General features: G+C 41.3%; 1 protein-coding gene across 1 annotated transcript in view; it reads right to left on the bottom strand.

The window, feature by feature from the left end:
- Positions 1 to 17,278, bottom strand: part of LOC126162375 (poly(A)-specific ribonuclease PARN-like) — a 306,143-nt gene that overhangs the window by 189,380 nt on the left and 99,485 nt on the right. The window contains exon 7 of the mRNA XM_049918833.1: positions 3,911 to 4,029. Coding sequence (XP_049774790.1) covers positions 3,911 to 4,029 — 119 coding nt within the window. The remainder of the gene's footprint in view (positions 1 to 3,910; positions 4,030 to 17,278) is intronic.

Genomic DNA, 17,278 nt, shown 5'->3' with positions numbered 1-17,278 from the left:
TAAAATCCATGGAGAAAATAAAAACCTCCGAGGTTTGCTCATGATATTGTTATTCCATCAGAGACAGTAAAGGACTTGGAAGAGCAGTTAAATGGAATGGACGATGTCTTGAGGAGGAGGATATAAGATGAACATCAACAAAAGCAAAACGAGGATAATGGAATGTAGTCGATTTAAATTAGGTAATGCTAAGGAAATTAGATTATGAAATGAGACACTTAAAGTAGTAAATGAGTTTTGCTATTTGGGAAGCACAATAATGGACGATGGTCGAAGTAGAGAGGGTATGAAATGCAGACTGGCAATGGCAAGAAAAGCATTTCTGATGAAGAGAAATTTGTTAACATCGAGTATAGATTTAAGTGTCAGGGAATCCTTCCTGAAAGTATCTGCATGGAGTGTAGTCATGTATGGAAGCGAAACGAGGTCAATAAACAGTTTAGACAAGTAGAGAATTGAAGCTTTTGAAATGTGATGCTACAGAAGGATGCTGAAGATTAGGACAGATCATGTAACTAATAAGGAGGTACAGGATATAATTGGGGAGAAGAGAAATTTGTGGTACAACCTGACTAGAAGAAGGGATCTGTTGCTAGGACATATTTGAGGCATCAAGGGATCACCAATTTAGTACTGGAGGGAAGCATGTGGGTAAAAATCATAGAGGGAGACCAAGAGATGAATACAGTAAGCAGATTCAGAAGGATGTATGTTGCAGTAGTTACTTGGAGCTGAAGAGGCTTGCACAGGATGGAATAGCAAGGAGAGCTACAGCAAACCAGTCTTTGGACTGAAGACCACAACAATGACAGTACAATATGAACATTGAAATAACCCAATAGGACAAATGGACAAGGGAGTTGTTCAATATGGTCTGCGAGCACCTCAGTCTTTTGCATCCTGCAGAGGTAAATACAGGGAGCAGATAGGGATCTTCCGACCAACATGAACTGCAATGGCTACTGCTTGTAGGTTCGTAACCAAGGAGAGAGCAGAGGAGTGGTGTATTTTACTGACAAACACAGCACAGCCAGGTAGCACAAGGACATAAATGGCTTTGAAGTGTATTTTCTATACACAAGCACTGCGGCTGTGCCTGTGTCGGGAGTTTCACTTTGAGCAACCTTCGTCTGTGTAGAAGTGTTGGCTGTCAAAACAGGCGTTTTATGAACTGAAGCAAAAGATATAGTGAATGTGGGAGGCTGCACAGCCTTATACGTCTTCTTGTCCTCTCTATATGGAATGCATTTCGATTGTCTTAAATCTCCTGTATCTTCCGTTCTTCAAGTTTGACACTGAAATCCCTACTTCAGACAGGGTGATCCCTACAGCAATTTACACGCTTTGGAGGGGAGGAGCAGCCAACGCCATTATGGGCAGCCTTGCCACATGTGCTACAAGTGGCTTCACCCTTACATTCTATGGTGTTGTGCCCAAAGTGGCGACATATAGCCTTATGCTTAGATGAAGGGGATCTGCCTTGATATACTCTGAAAGTTTTGTACTACTGAAGGAAAGGATGAAGGAGTCAGATTTTATGAGATTCCCATCCACCCTTTCCAATATATTTTGCACATCAATGATCCTTTCCTGAGCCATCAATTCGTCCTTAGAAATGTCAAATAGATCTCTGCAGGTCACAATACCCTTGCTATAGTTCAAAGTGTTGTGCAGCTCCTTTTCCATGGCATATTCCCCATGACAATTAGCTTCCCAGAGGTTGGTAATTTGTTGGGAACTAGCAGTTTCAACAAATAGCATTCCATTATGCAATCGCCTGATTAATTTCAAAGTACCTGCGATATTTCAGAGTACCTGTGTTGCCCCATAAAATCTTTCTGAATATAAAAAGGCAAAACCTTCTCAAAGCTGCCATCTTTTCTCTTCAAAATCAAGAACACATTCTGTCCAGCAGCATGCGTTCTGTCACTAATGCTGGAAAACCATGGATAATCCCTGAGTCAGGAGGATTGGCTACATGAGCCCTCTTGTCAAGCTGGGTGTTAGAACCTACCAGCAGCCCACCCTTTCTGCTGGGAGGAGAATGTTATAATTTTAAGGATTGCATCTTGGTCCTACAAGCAATTAGTGAAATAAAAGTCCACCTAGACAGAGCCCCACATGCCTACATAAGCCTCATACAACTGAGGTTCATCAGTTTCCCCAGAGGTTGCCTGCTAATGACACGACTGTTCCACACCATGCATCTCATCGGTGCCCAGTACACCTTGAGGTTGAGGGTTTATCTACACACGTTTTTACCACCCTCGTGATCAAGCCAGTACACCTTGAGGTTGTTTATCTACATACGTTTTTACCACCCTTGTGATCAAGCCAAGATCCCCGTTCCGTATGACACACAACGTTCCACTGCAGTGCAGTATAGTGGTTGCTGAAGCATGCCCAGAGCTTATGGTGACAGGACTGGCTGGCTGTGTTTACCAGTCCCCAGCTCAGGAACCCAGTGGTCGCCAAGCCTGCACCCAGCAAATGAATGCTGAGGTCCTGAGGGAATGTATTAGAATAACGGGTAAAAAAAAAATTAACACCTTTTAATCAGCTTCGGAACAAGCTGGTGACATTCAGACGAAACAAGAAAGAAAATTAATCCATTATTAAAAGTTTAAAAAACAAAATAAATCATTTTAAAGTGACTACAGCTGTTGTTATGAAAATAAATTACAGCGGCATAACCTGTCGTGGAGATAGTACCAACAAACGTCACTTGTTGGTGGGACGATCAAAAGTTTGAGAATTTTATTGAATCATTATTCCGATCTTCTATTTATATGTTAGTTGGTGTTATTACATATGACCTGCACCCCTGAAGATATTGCAGTCTATGTTCCATAGTTGCTCAGCACAGCATTACAGAAGGGTTGGAGGGAAAACAGTGGCACCAGCCTGGCTGAGAACTGGGATGGGAGCAGGGATGGAAATAGTGAACAGGCAGCAAATTACATGATGTCACCAATCATGTAAGCTATACCACTGCAATTTGCCTGAATCCATTTGAAATGACTTTAAAACTGGACAAAACCACAACGATGTTAGATTTCTGCAGGAGATGGTAAAAGTCCAGATAGGGGCCAGTGACATACTTACGAGTTTCCTGCAACAATGTTGTTGATGCTCACCGTGAGGTATAAAGGCAATGAAAGGAGGTGTGTCAGCTGCTGGTTCTCTGCAGCCAACGAGAGAGCGGCAGGCAGGTAATATGTTCAAAAGCAAGAAACTGTAACATTCTCATGTCAGTGTAGCAGCAAAATCCGATAAGTATTTGGCAAAAACCAGCTTCTTTCTGAGGTTCTACCGTAACCATAACCTCAAATATCACAATGTATTTGGAAGAAAAAGTGAAAAATTTGTGAAAATGAAGAAATAAATCTCACAACTGTTCTATTATGGTAATTAAAAATAATGACACCAAAGATAACAGGCTTAATAAGTATAAGTTTAATACAGGTATAATGTTAACGTTTTGGCAGATACTTAATGACAACAAAACAGTTTGTAATTTTAGGTCAGTTTGGTCCCTTTCATCCTTCAACCAACCAACCAACCAACCAACCAATTTTAAGTCACTCAGAATATGTTAAAAATAATTTTTTCTCAAGGAGACTCTTTTTAAAAAAATTGGGTGAAAACAGTATGTGTTTTTTATATGTTACACTTTCATGAAAACCTTCATACTGTAGATCTCTGGGAAAACACACTATTCAATCCAATTTTAATTTTTGTTTTCAATTTATTATCAAGAAAGATTCAGTACCACTGAACTGGCTTGATCTCGTCAATCTGCAAAAGTTGGCACCATAGTCTAACCACTCTACACCAATAACGAAGAACAATAAACTGAACACACAAAGCACAGAAAGGTTACTAATAATTTCACTAATGTAAAACTAACCTGCTTTTATGCTCTCAAAAGGCGGTTCAGATAATGTCTTCTGCAGATGACCAAGAACAGTAGAGCTTACCAGCGATTTGAAAGGCTCGCAGAAACTCATATATTTGGTGTCAAGTAACCTGAAAAAGCAGTAATGTATCAGAGTTAACTGGTAGCATTCAGCCACTTTATATGTACTTCACACAATTCAACAACACATTTTGAGAGACAATGGTCTCATCATTATGCTGTCAGCACTCGGCTCATGTCAACACTCAGCTCACATAAAAGATGGGGGGGGGCTAATATTAACACAGAGAGAGAGAGAGAGAGAGAGAGAGAGAGAGAGAGAGAGAGAGAGAGAGAGATATTTAATGAACATGGATACTTAACTTAAATAGTAAAATTCCAAATAGGTAACATCCATGACATTTCAAATGCATCAGCAGCAGCAACAATTTTTATGACATCTACAGGCGTAGAAAATGTGATTTTCTCCTAAATTTCATACTATATAGATTGAATGCAGCCACATCTCAAAAGTGTGTGGGTGTCTGTTGAACAATGACCTCCAAAATAATATTGAAGTGTGTATAATAATAATAATGAAAAGTCTAAATATAGTAAAAATGAAAGATTAGTTTTTAGAAAGCTGCTCTAGTGACACACACTAATTACAAAGAAATACTGAATGTGCTGAAATTAGCAAACACATTACTTGATGGTTTTTGTTCTGTGAATAAGTTGTGAATGGATTTAGTTCTACCCTGAAGTGAACCATGTACAATTTTAATTTTTCACAGAAAGTTACATTTGATAAAAATGTCAATATTATACAGTAGCAACAAGTAACAACGTGGTTATATTTTAATTCTTTAAACGAGCTCCATTATCAGTTTTGAATTTACACATCCTCTGTCAAACAGCTTACACGATTTATCAAAACACATGTGTTCGCTGAAAATGAGTTGCCCTACCATAAACAAAAAATCATAGTTTCAAAGGAGTGACAACCATGTTTGTGATAAGAACTCACATTAGAAGGAAACTAACATAAAATGAACACTTCGAACTTTTTTTACTCCCCCCCCCCCCCTCCCCCCTTTCTTGATTAAGCCCTTAAACTTTTCTCACAGTGGTAAATGCTGAGCCAACCATAATACCTCAGTGATTTATGGAATCACCCAGGACCCGACAAGTTGTCCAGAACACACAGAAAAACTTACTGTCACCTCAAGTCCAAATCCAAAAGCAAGATCATCAGGGAAGACACCAATGTACATCCAGAACAAATATGACCCGGATGGAGCATGCTGCTACTTATACAAAGTGAATATTCCAGAATATAAAAACATTACAAACAGAAGGAAATTTGTGAACCTTCCAGAAATATTAATTACTAAACAACAAGTAGCTGGTGGTCGGTGGGTTTGAAATGGCAACTCGCAGCACACCAGCCGGTGACACTAACCACTTCGCCACATAGCATGTGGCACAATTAGCAGCATAGCTCCCTCTCATGGAGAAACAACACCCCACTGTTTCAGAAGCCCTCACTGGAAACGACTGAAGCAACCTGAATCTAAATCTTGTCAATCGTCCTTTGAAAGTTAGCCCTGACAGATCCTCATGTTGTCACATCCTCTTTACCATGATGAGCATTGAAGGTGGCCCCTTCTATTAAAGCTCCAGGGTCATACAGTATGTTTTCAGTTTCCTTGAATGACAAGCCCTCATCATTGATTTGTTTCTCAGGACGGTAGCAGGGCTTCATATCGAGTACATGAATGACGTCTCTACGCTTCTGTTTTATCGATGAGGAGTCATAATCCCTGAACTCTAATGTGGCATGTATCACTGTTACGTCATACTGCTGAAGCCTCAGTGCTCTACTTGTCAGACGGATCCTACAGTCTAGTCAGTCAACACAGAAAATGGTGGTCCATCATGACAATGAATGGTTTGCCAAATAAATGAGAACTAATTGATGGCTCGTAAGGTGCTCCCGGTTGGTTGAACATTAGTTCGTCTCGAACATGACAAGTATTCAGGAAGCATAAGCTATCACACTTTCAGCACCCTCTTAAATGTGTCCTACAACTGCACATATTCCACAACTTCTAGCATCAGTGTGAAGGTCTGTCTTGGCATTCTGATCATACAATGCTGGGCTAGGACAAGATTACAGCACCTTTTAAGGACAAGGAAAGAAGTTCCTTGCACCCCATTTGAGGAATATTTGGCATTTCTCTGCAATAGTGCCTTGGTGCAGAAGTCCTTTACAAACTGCTTTAAGCACATGCACATTCCAAGAAAACTTCCCTCATCACAAATAAGTGGAGGACTCAGAAAACATGTGACCACTCTTATTTTATCTGTATCAGGATGGAATCAATCCCCATTAATTAGGTGCCCCAATATTTTAATTTCTTGGGAGACAAAGAAGCACTTTTTCAGATTAAGGCAGAGATGTGGGTCTGAACACTCAACACAGTTGTCAGGCAGCTTAGAGCTGAGATGCTCTTCAAATGTCTTTTTTTTTTATATATATATATAAAAAAAAGATGTCATCCAAATACCAAAGATATCTTCCATTGATGATGATGGTGATTACACTGGTGTGAGTGCACAGCAGCAAGGGAGGGGAAGGAGCATGGGGGAGGGTGGAAGAAGGGAGGGAGGGAGGTAGTGAAAGGATAAAATATCAGTGCAGATACAGTGAAAAGTGCCAAGATTATTGTGGCTTGGTGACTGCTTGGAAATGATGGTTGACCAAGCCACTCTGGGTTAAAATCTTGCAGCCAATATTTTGGAAAGAGTTCCGACATCATACAAAACCTTAAAAAAAAAAAAAAAAAAACCTCTCAGCTCACTATCAGTTCAAATAGAGTGCAGGCCCTGTGAATGACGTAGATCTGCCCTCAAGTTGTCATATAAGACAAACTCAATTAAAACATGTTGCATCAACAGCTGTATCCCACATCTTTGACACACTGGGGGCACTTCACGATTTAAGAGGAAGCCATGCGCCAACTGGCAATGTCCCACTCTGAGCCATGTATGGGCAGGAACGATTTTAGCCACGGTCACACTGAAGGTTTCACTGAGCACAGCCTTTGGGGGACAGAACAGTGACCAGGAAGGGGAAGGAAGCAAGCCCCTTTGGCAGCCGCATCTGTGAGTTCATTTCCCTGGATCCTGAAGTGCCCTGGAACTTAGCACAAAACTACTACCTTTTCCTGTCTGCACAAGGAAGGAGTCCTGGACTACTTAGTGTTATCTTATCCCCTGGGACATCTGATCAATGGCAAAAAGGGCACACTGTGAATATGAGCAGATGAGGAATTTCTTGCCACGATACAGTCTCTACCGCTCCAACACCCTCAGAACAGCAAAAAATTCCACACAGTAAACAGAAAACTTCTCTGGGAGCCATAACCTAAGGACAAATTCAGTGAACACAATGCAGCAGCTGAGAAAGTCCCCATGTTTAGATCTATAGGTGTAAACAGTAATATAATTCAGATGGCAATTTCATTTTGCAAAATTTAGTTTTAAAAAAATATAATTGGTGTACAGTTCTTCCTCTACCTATTTAATTCATAAAGTAATCAGGGCTTCTTTGGTAGCCAGGGAATCCCTTACTCCACCCCCTGGGTTGGACTTCAACATCCTCCACCTGCAATAACTCAAGGCTATCCCTCGCATGGCTCTCAAACAATCTCATTGCCCATGGACGGTGATTGAACAGATGGTCTGGTAGTGGCTGGGTAACAGAGATGAATGCTAGCAATTTTAGAACAGACAGAGATATGTATGCTTGGCGTACCATGATGAGAACGTGTTGAACAGACAGTGGAGGTCTGCTAGCCTCTGCACACAAGCTAGATACTGGACTTATTTGATAAGCCCCTCCTGGCAGCCTATTACCCTCATAGTGAACCACATCAAGCATTTTGAGATCTGAAGACTTTGACAACCCATAAATCTGGCACCCATATTCAAGCTGTGGTCGCACGAAGTCTTTATAAAACTGCAGTAGACAACGCCATCAGCCTCCAGTGAATTATAACTGATGTGTCTGAGAATGTTTTAAATCTCAAGGCATTTTAATTTCAGTTACTCAAAGTGTGGCAGCCATGTCAGCCTCTAACCAAAAGTGAGGCCCAGATATTTCACCTTTTCTTTAAAAGTGAGACTGGTAATACCAGTATTAAAACACATTAAAAAGAGTGCAGACATGATTAAAATCAACACACACAGTTTTCTCCAAAGATAATTGAAAGCAGTGGTGTTTGCCCAATATTCCAGCTGCTTGATCATCAAATGTGTTTGTGAAGTAGCCTTCGCAAGGTAAGAGGGTGCACAGAAGATGAAGTCATCCACAAACAAGGAATATCATACCAGACAAGGAATATCATACCAGACAAGGAATATCATACCAGACAAGGAATATCATACCGGACAAGGAATATCATACCGGACAAGGAAGGAATATCATACCGGACAAGGAATATCATACCAGACAAGGAATATCATACCAGACCAGGAATATCATACCAGACAAGGAATATCATACCAGACTCCTCACCATGGACATAATACTGTTTATTGGGATGGTGAATGCCATTACACATGAAACACTCCCTTGAGGTACATCATTCTCTTGCTTAAAACAATCAGGGCATGTCAAACCCACTATCTACTATACCTTTCTAATTGGAAGGACTGTAGAGAAATGGGGAGATGGCCCCAGAAAGCCCACTTGAAGAGTTGCAACAAAATACTATACCTCCAATTAGTATAATATGTCTTTTCCAAATCAAAGGATATACCAATAAGGTGTTGCTCACATACAAAAGCTTTCCGAGTCACTACTTCTAGCAGTATCAGAATATCGAGTGTGGAGTGATACCTCTTGAACCTGCACTGGGAGCAACTTAGTAGTGCCTGGTTTCAAGAATCCACACTAGGCTCCCACTTATGATCCACTGTATTTCCTATGCAGTTAGTCAGAATAATGCTACAAGAACTACTAGGATTAGTATGATCCTTCCCTGGGTTTAAAATCAGGATTAAAACACATTCTTTCCACGAGTTGGGTAATACTCCTGACACCCAAATTTCATTAACGAGCTAGAGAGGATCTATCTCGAGTGCGAGTTCAACTATTTCAACATGCAACATGTTATTAGGTTGTGATTAGGTACACGATTATGAGCTAATGACAATGCTGGCTTCAACTCCCAAAGAGAGAAAAGCCATTTGTATTCCTCCGTGTTGGGGAAACAGAAATCCCAGCCAACGCTCTCCTGTATCACCCAATAACAATGGAAAGCTGGAAACTGGCTAGAATCGGCCATTATGTTCTTATATGATATAATGCTTTCAGTTTGTGAGAGATCCTCCATCAATCTACCCCTGGGGAAAATGATGTTGGATCACCATTGTGTGCTGTGTGCATTACAATCTCCGAGGAGAAGAAAGGGACATGGCACTTCCAAAATAAGCTGTCTTGTTGATCTCACTGTCAAGGGCCCATGGGGCAGTAGGTACATAGAGCTCACTGTTAGAGCAACATTGGCCTTTGTCGTGACAGCCACTGCTTGTAGTAGTGTGGTAAGGGCACAGTCAAGGAATGGAATGTCTCCTTGACAAAATTCTTTTCGCACCTTTCAGTCTGTCACTAGTAAAGCTGTCTTTCCCATGGAGCTTGAGACAGAGGCAAACAGTATGCCCTGTATGAGGAGTCTCAATCCCTTCAAATGAGTCCCACACCTGTTCATATTCCACTGAAATTTGGAAACTGTTCTCGTGTCAAGGTTTTAATTGACTCCTTTATTTGTTCTGGGATGGTGAGAAACTGGTAGAGCAATGGAGAGTGGAGGGCCTTTCTGCGTCTGGTGATGAGACATCCAACTCCATTATGTCCCCCACATTAAACAGATGTGCCAGTATGACATCTGCTGGTATCCAAAACAGCTTGTGACCTAAATGTCATGATCCTTTCCCTGCCCCTTTCTCTTTGAGGTTAATGGGTGCCCCTTTCTCTTTGAGGTTAATGGGCAAAGGGACAGCTGAGAGACACTGTTTTTGGTTGCCTTCCCAGTAGTCACAGTTTAAGTTTTGCCTTCTTCTGTTTTTTTGGCTGCCTGGGTTGTTCTATCTTTACTCTGTTTGCTTTGGTAGGTACAGGTACTGGTGGTGCGCACTTTTTCACTGGATGTCGTTTGCATTAAAACGTGTACCTTTGGACAGGTTTCTTCATCAAGGAAGCACAGGAAGTGGTGAGAACAGGGAGTTTTGTTGCTTTATATTCTTTCTTGACTTCTGCATAAGGGAGCCACTTTACCTTGACTTTTATGCGCCTCAGCAAATACTGAACGTTCTTGGTTCCTGACTGGCTGGCTCTAAGAGAAGTTGAGGCATATTGCTAGAGACTAGCAGTCAGTGCCGGATTCATGGACTGCCTTTCCACTTTTACCACAAGTTGCTTCATCTCCAGAACTTACTGTTGAGTGGCCAAAGCTCCAGCATTCATAACACTTGATAAGGTTAGTTATATAAGGTCTGACCGCAAGTAGGAGGAACCCAGCCATGATGTGCTCAGATAGTAATGAACAACGGAAGGTCACAATAAAAGTGGCAGTCTTCTCAATCTTACATTAATGCTCCACATCTTTTGTACAATGTCTACTATGACCCTGTGGTGACTACTCTTGTTTCAGTTCCAAGATATCCATGTCCATAATAACACGGTATGTGACCACAACCTTGCTTGACTTCAGGGAGTTGTGCAATTCAACAACTCATCATATTCACCCAATTTGATAGACTTCTTTGGAAGTGCCATCTGCTGTGACCTTTTAGTTTCGACCAGCAAGAAATCACTTCACAATTGTTTAACAGATTTTAAAGTGCCTGCAAGCCCTTACAAACATTTATGAATATAGAAAAGGGATACTTTTTTAAACATCCCTTTCTTCCTCTTTACCACAAGAAACATGTGATTTATAACTTCTCAAGCCCGTTACTGCAATCAGGCTATCAGGAACACTAGACTCCCTCTGTCTCTTGAAAGAGTTGGTGGGGATAATCGCAGACAGTAAATTCATTGTACTGAGAGGGTTTTTATGTTGTAGATTCAGCAGGTGTTTCCACAAGCAGTTAGGTATATGACGGTCCACCCGCACAGAGCCCCACTTTCTTGGAAAAGTCTTATGCAACTGTGGTGCGGAAGGTTCCTCAAAGGTTGCCCATTAATAAATGTACCCCTTCACGGGTCACGCATCTCACTGGCACACAGCACACCTGCTACACACTGTCACATCTCTCCTTTGAGGTGAAAACAGTAAACATTAGGAAAATAGCTGTTTATTAATACTCTTGCATATCATTTAGGTAATAACCTCTACAGACGTTAAAGTAACCTCTGGCGTGCCACAGGGGAGTGTTATGGGACCATTGCTTTTCACAATATATATAAATGACCTAGTAGATAGTGTCGGAAGTTCCATGCGGCTTTTCGCGGATGATGCTGTAGTATACAGAGAAGTTGCAGCATTAGAAAATTGTAGCGAAATGCAGGAAGATCTGCAGCGGATAGGCACTTGGTGCAGGGAGTGGCAACTGACCCTTAACATAGACAAATGTAGTGTATTGCGAATACATAGAAAGAAGGATCCTTTACTGCATGATTACATGGTAGCGGAACAAACACTGGTAGCAGTTACTTCTGTAAAATATCTGGGAGTATGCGTGCGGAACGATTTGAAGTGGAATGATCATATAAAATTAATTGTTGATAAGGCGGGTACCAGGTTGAGATTCATTGGGAGAGTCCTTAGAAAATGTAGTCCATCAACAAAGGAGGTGGCTTACAAAACACTCGTTCGACCTATACTTGAGTACTGCTCATCAGTGTGGGATCCGTACCAGATCAGGTTGACGGAGGAGATAGAGAAGATCCAAAGAAGAGCAGCGCGTTTCGTCACAGGGTTATTTGGTAACCGTGATAGCATTACGGAGATGTTTAGCAAACTCAAGTGGCAGACTCTGCAAGAGAGGCGCTCTGCATCGCGGTGTAGCTTGCTCGCCAGGTTTCGAGAGGGTGCGTTTCTGGATGAGGTATCGAATATATTACTTCCCCCCACTTATACCTCCCAGGGAGATCACGAATGTAAAATTCGAGCTCACATGGAGGCTTTCAGACAGTCGTTCTTCCCACGAACCATACGCGACTGGAACAGAAAAGGGAGGTAATGACAGTGACACGTAAAGTGCCCTCCGTCACACACCGTTGGGTGGCTTGCGGAGTATAAATGTAGATGTAGATGTAAACTTCTAGATAGTGCTGAATCACTGAGATAAAAGCCCTTATTTACACTCCCACCATCAACAGATTTACAGTAACAGAGAGAGAGAGAGAGAGAGAGAGAGAGAGAGAGAGAGAGAGAGAGAGAGAGAGAGGGAACTTAATATAAACTGTATTCAGTAAAAAGGCAAGCTACTTTTAAGAAACTTACAAAATAAAGTAAAAAATTAATCAACACTTTAATTTTATTTTGAAAGGAAATACGTCATAGCCCGAAGATCACCAGTCTCAAACAATATGAATACCATTCTGAAATAATATCAATCTGTTGTGACACTTTTAAACTTCTCTTTTTTTATTTTTATATCCCTCATTTAATTCCTAAATTCCATATGCTTTTTCATCTCAACCAAAACAGTGGAGTGGGGTGTTCTCACAGCCATAACCTTGCTCAGTAGAAATAAATTTATGTACTCCTTCATAGATGCATCTAGATATTTCATTTTCAATTCTGTGGATGCTTTTTCCCTTTCAGCCACAGGTAGTAGCACATCTGAAATGTAACGTCCACTGTTCAAAGTGCCGTCAATGCGAACAAGAGGTGACCGAGACGTGTAACCAATGGCCGGGTGATACGCCAGTATGGCAATGACGAATACACACTTCCAATGTGCGTTCACCATGATGTCGCCAAACACGGTTTTGACTATCATGATGCTGTAAACAGAACCTGGATTCATCCAAAAAAATGACGTTTTGCCATTCGTGCAACCAGGTTCGTCGCTGAGTACACCATCACATGTGCTCCTGTCTGTGATGCAGCGTGAAGGGTAACTGCAGCCATGGTCTCCGAGCTGATAGTCCAGGCTGCTGCAAATGTTGTCGAACTGTTCGTGCAGATGGTTGTTTTCTTGCAAATGTCCCCATCTGCTGACTCAGGGATCGAGACATGGCTGCATGATCCATTACAGGCATGCGGATAAAATGCCTGTCATCTCAACTGCTAGCGATACGAGGCCATTGGGATCCAGCACGGTGTTCCGCATTACCCTCCTGAACCCACCGATTCCATATTCTGCTAACAGTCATTGGATGTCGACCAACGCGAGCAGCAATGACGTGATACGATAAACCGTAATCGCGATAGGCTACAATCTGACCTTTATCAAAGTCGGAAATGTGATGGTACGCATTTCTCCTCCTTACACGAGGTGCCACAACAACATTTCTCCAGGCAACGCCAGTCAACTGCTGTTTGTGTATGAGAAATCGGTTGAAAACTTTCCTCATGTCAGCACGTTGTAGGTGTCGCCACCGGCGCCAACCTTGTGTGAATGCTCTGAAAAGCTAATCATTTGCATAGCACAGCATCTTCTTCCTGTCGGTTAAATTTTGCGTCTGTAGCATGTCATCTTTGTGGTGTAGCAATTTTAATGGCCAGTAGTGTAGGAGAAACATTAGGGACTCATGCCATAAAAATAGAAAAGAAGAAAACTTGGAACAGGATAAAATGTCTCAGTCAAACCAAAGAAATGGGCTCTGTATGACGACTAGTTTTTCCCAGGTACAGTTCAATACAGAAGACAATAAGTAAATTTCTTGAGAAAAATCATACAAATACCAACACTAAATGTAATCACATGTCAGCTCTGGTATAATATATTTGTCCAATGAATACCTGTTTATCATCTGCATTTCTTCTTGGTGTAGCAATTTTAACAGCCAGTAGTGTATGTTCCTGAAAATATCACTCAAATTCCACGAAATAAATGACTTAATAAAAATAAATGCATACTAGCTTCATTGCCTTTTCTCTTCTCCAGGTTTTTTTGCTACATGAGAATCTTTCCCGTCTGTAGCATTTTCTTTCTAAATCGCTACAGAATAAGTTAGCAGAATTGTGGAAGAAGAAATGTCCGTATTTGTCTACAAACTTTCTCCTATTTATTTCCAGTTTCTCGAACAGAAAAACTTTTGGGACAAGCAGTGGAATTTTCAACCAATTGGCAATTTTTCAACCACGATGATGCTGGAACAAAGAGCTCTTGTACTAATTACTTTTTGTGATTGTCTCATTGCAATTTTCTTCGAGCAGACATCATGCAACAGGACTCGTTAGAACACCTCAGTTGCACAGCTTCTGTCACAGCACTGGTCACCGGTGCAGTGCTATAACGGTGTCCACGCCAGCCACACGTCACAGCGCAGTAGCTTTCTACAGCTGAAAAAAACTTCATAGTGCAAATGAACATCTCGATTGAGGACTGGAACTCATCTTGCTGATGACAGTAGGCAACATCTACAATTGGCGAAGAGTTCTCGGGCTTCCAGCCGAGTGGCGGTGTCTTCAAACTGCGACGTTTCCACGAGTGACATACTCATCATCTTCGCCAGAGAAGATGATGAGTATGTCACTCGTCGAAACGTCGCAGTTTGAAGACACCGCCACCCAGCTGGAAGCCCGAGAACTCTTCGCCAGCTGTATACGCCGGGAAAGCATACATTCAGATTTAACATCTACAATGGTTAACAACCATTCAGATGAATCTTTGTGACATGTGCTTGTTGGAATAGCTTTACAATCTGGAGTTATGATCTTTCATAGACCACGACCGCTTGTGATACTGGCAAGAAGTTCCATCCAAGAATAGCACGATTATTACATTCTCTCATAAAGATAAATTCAATGGGATGTGTTCTGTCACTGATAGTTATTCTTGCAATACATGTACCTATCAGTTAGACATATTTCCCACTTGTAACCTTCAGCACAATCACTGTCTGGAACATAGTAATCTTGAGTTGGTAGCAATAAGCTGAGCTGACAAGCAACCAAACAGGTTGGCTGTAAATGATGACACCAATGAGATTTTCTGACTTCTTGGTAACTATCATTGAAGGACTATTTTCACCCATGATGGTCTCAGTTTCACAGATGGCTCCCTGAACAATTTTTCCTGAATCTGGTTGCTAGATTAGCGGATGGAGCTTCTGTTCAGTGATGAAGAACGATAATGGCATGTTTGGGAGCAATCTCGTTGTCCAGAGTGTGGCGATGGGTCATCCCGAAGGTCAACTAGAATCATCTACAGTTGACTGACATGAATAGGACTGTTCTAGTGGTTGACATCTAGCAGTATAGTAGTCACCAAAAACACATCTCCTTTTTCTACAGTAGTGTGCAACGTCTCAAGTGCATTCACAGTCAAAACATACCAGTGTGTTGTCCTCTGTATTCTAAATATCTGTACTGTGGAGCATTATGCTTGGTGGAGGAGCTGGGTTGTACCTTTGCTGCTTGGATGCTGGGTTGTTATTCCACAGCTGCAGCATAAATCAGAGTTGACCAAGAAACTTACTCATTATTAGGCTGGTGGTGGAGACTGGTGCTAAAGACGGACACACCTCTTCCTCAACATTCTCTACAATCTCCTGATATATGGAGTTGAAATTCATGGCTGCTATATCTTGCTTATTCAGTCTGACAGTTATTACTGCTATAAACTGCTATATTTTTTCTCCAACTATCTCACATATGAGAGAGGTGACTTCATGGTGGTCTTTCCCAACTATCGCAAAGACCACATTCGGGAGTCGGTTGTACCTGACTTGTCCAGCTCCTTTTCTGTTGCAATTTCCTCGATGAATTCCACTTCTATTGTGACATTTTTTACCAAAAGAGCTTGGTAGATGTCTTCTGCAACTTCTTATATTGTGCGTAAGATTTTGTAGGCTGCTGGCATATTCAAGATTCACATTGTGGCATTGGATCAAAACAATCTGGAGATAAGACTGTGTTGTTTCTTCAAGTACCCCGTTCTTCAGCTATGCAGGCTTGCTGCTGATTATCACCAAATGTTTTCTTCGGCTCATCCTGGAATCTGTCCCAGCTGCCAAGCTTTTCTTCATTGCTCTTGAACCACTGCTGGGCTGTACCATTCCCCTAACAGTACACATCTGCAGAAAAAAAAGTCATCATCCCATCTATTGTATTTACAGGGCGTATACAGATTTCCCGGTTAAAAATACACTTTCCCCAAGATGAAAACACACTTTTTCCGTGTTACTAAGTGACAGTATATTTTCCCTCGGAACTGTAAAACTTATCAATCCTTTGAACGGTTATGTTTTTATACACTGGCGTAGAATTTCCCGGCACTTTAGAAAACGAAACTCAGGGAAGAAAAACCCTTTTGGAAAGATTTTTGATGTGCAGCAACATGTACGCTGCATATTTTCGTACTACGAAAGCAAAAATTCGAATTCCACCAAACACCGCATGTTACTTTCCGAACCATTGTAATAGACATTGAGATGCACTTTTGTTAAGCCCATCATAGCTCGTGTCACATGATCCCACCAGTTGATGACAGCGGTTATTTAGACCACAGGACATGTGATGTAGTCAGCTAATAGCAACATCACTGTTAAGTAGCGCATATACACAAACAGGAAAAGTTAATGTTTTAAATTAATATACATAGTGTCACTACAAGAAAAGAAAAGCTTTCACGTATAATATTGGTCACTAATGTTAACAAGCTGCAAGAGAAGCTAAGCTTTCACATATAATGTCGATCTTCATTGCGCGTGTTACACTTTAACATATATCAGACAAATGTGCCAGTAAAATTTTGAGCAGAGTCCAGTGACTTGTTCTTGAAGTTTTCCACAAATAAATTAGCTACCGCAGAGGAGAGAGAGCTTCCCGTAGCACTACACCAATTTGCTCATAATAACGACATGAATGTCTGATCTTCTGGGTTCGAAATGGCTCGTCATCAAACACTCTGTGATTTAAGAAATTCATTGTACATTCTCGCACATAAGTTCAGCCTGCATGAAAGGAAATTTACTTTGAAAGTAATGCTTTTCAAACCACCATTCGTAATATTTTCCCGTGACCTGTTAGAAATAGGTTCATTTCAGTAGTTGCCAGAGATCGCCAGGTAACAGGCATCATTGCACTTGCGCAGCAACGATGACGCAGGAAGCCCGTATGTTCGTACGTGTAAACCATTAAAATATATTGTGTCATAAAAGAAAAAAAGACACCAGAGGATACTTCAAGAGCA

This window comes from Schistocerca cancellata, chromosome 2, assembly GCF_023864275.1.
Source record: "Schistocerca cancellata isolate TAMUIC-IGC-003103 chromosome 2, iqSchCanc2.1, whole genome shotgun sequence".
In the NCBI taxonomy this organism is placed as follows: Eukaryota; Metazoa; Arthropoda; class Insecta; order Orthoptera; family Acrididae; genus Schistocerca; species Schistocerca cancellata.
Note: the sequence above shows the minus strand (reverse complement) of the source record. Positions and strands in the feature narration are given on the sequence as shown.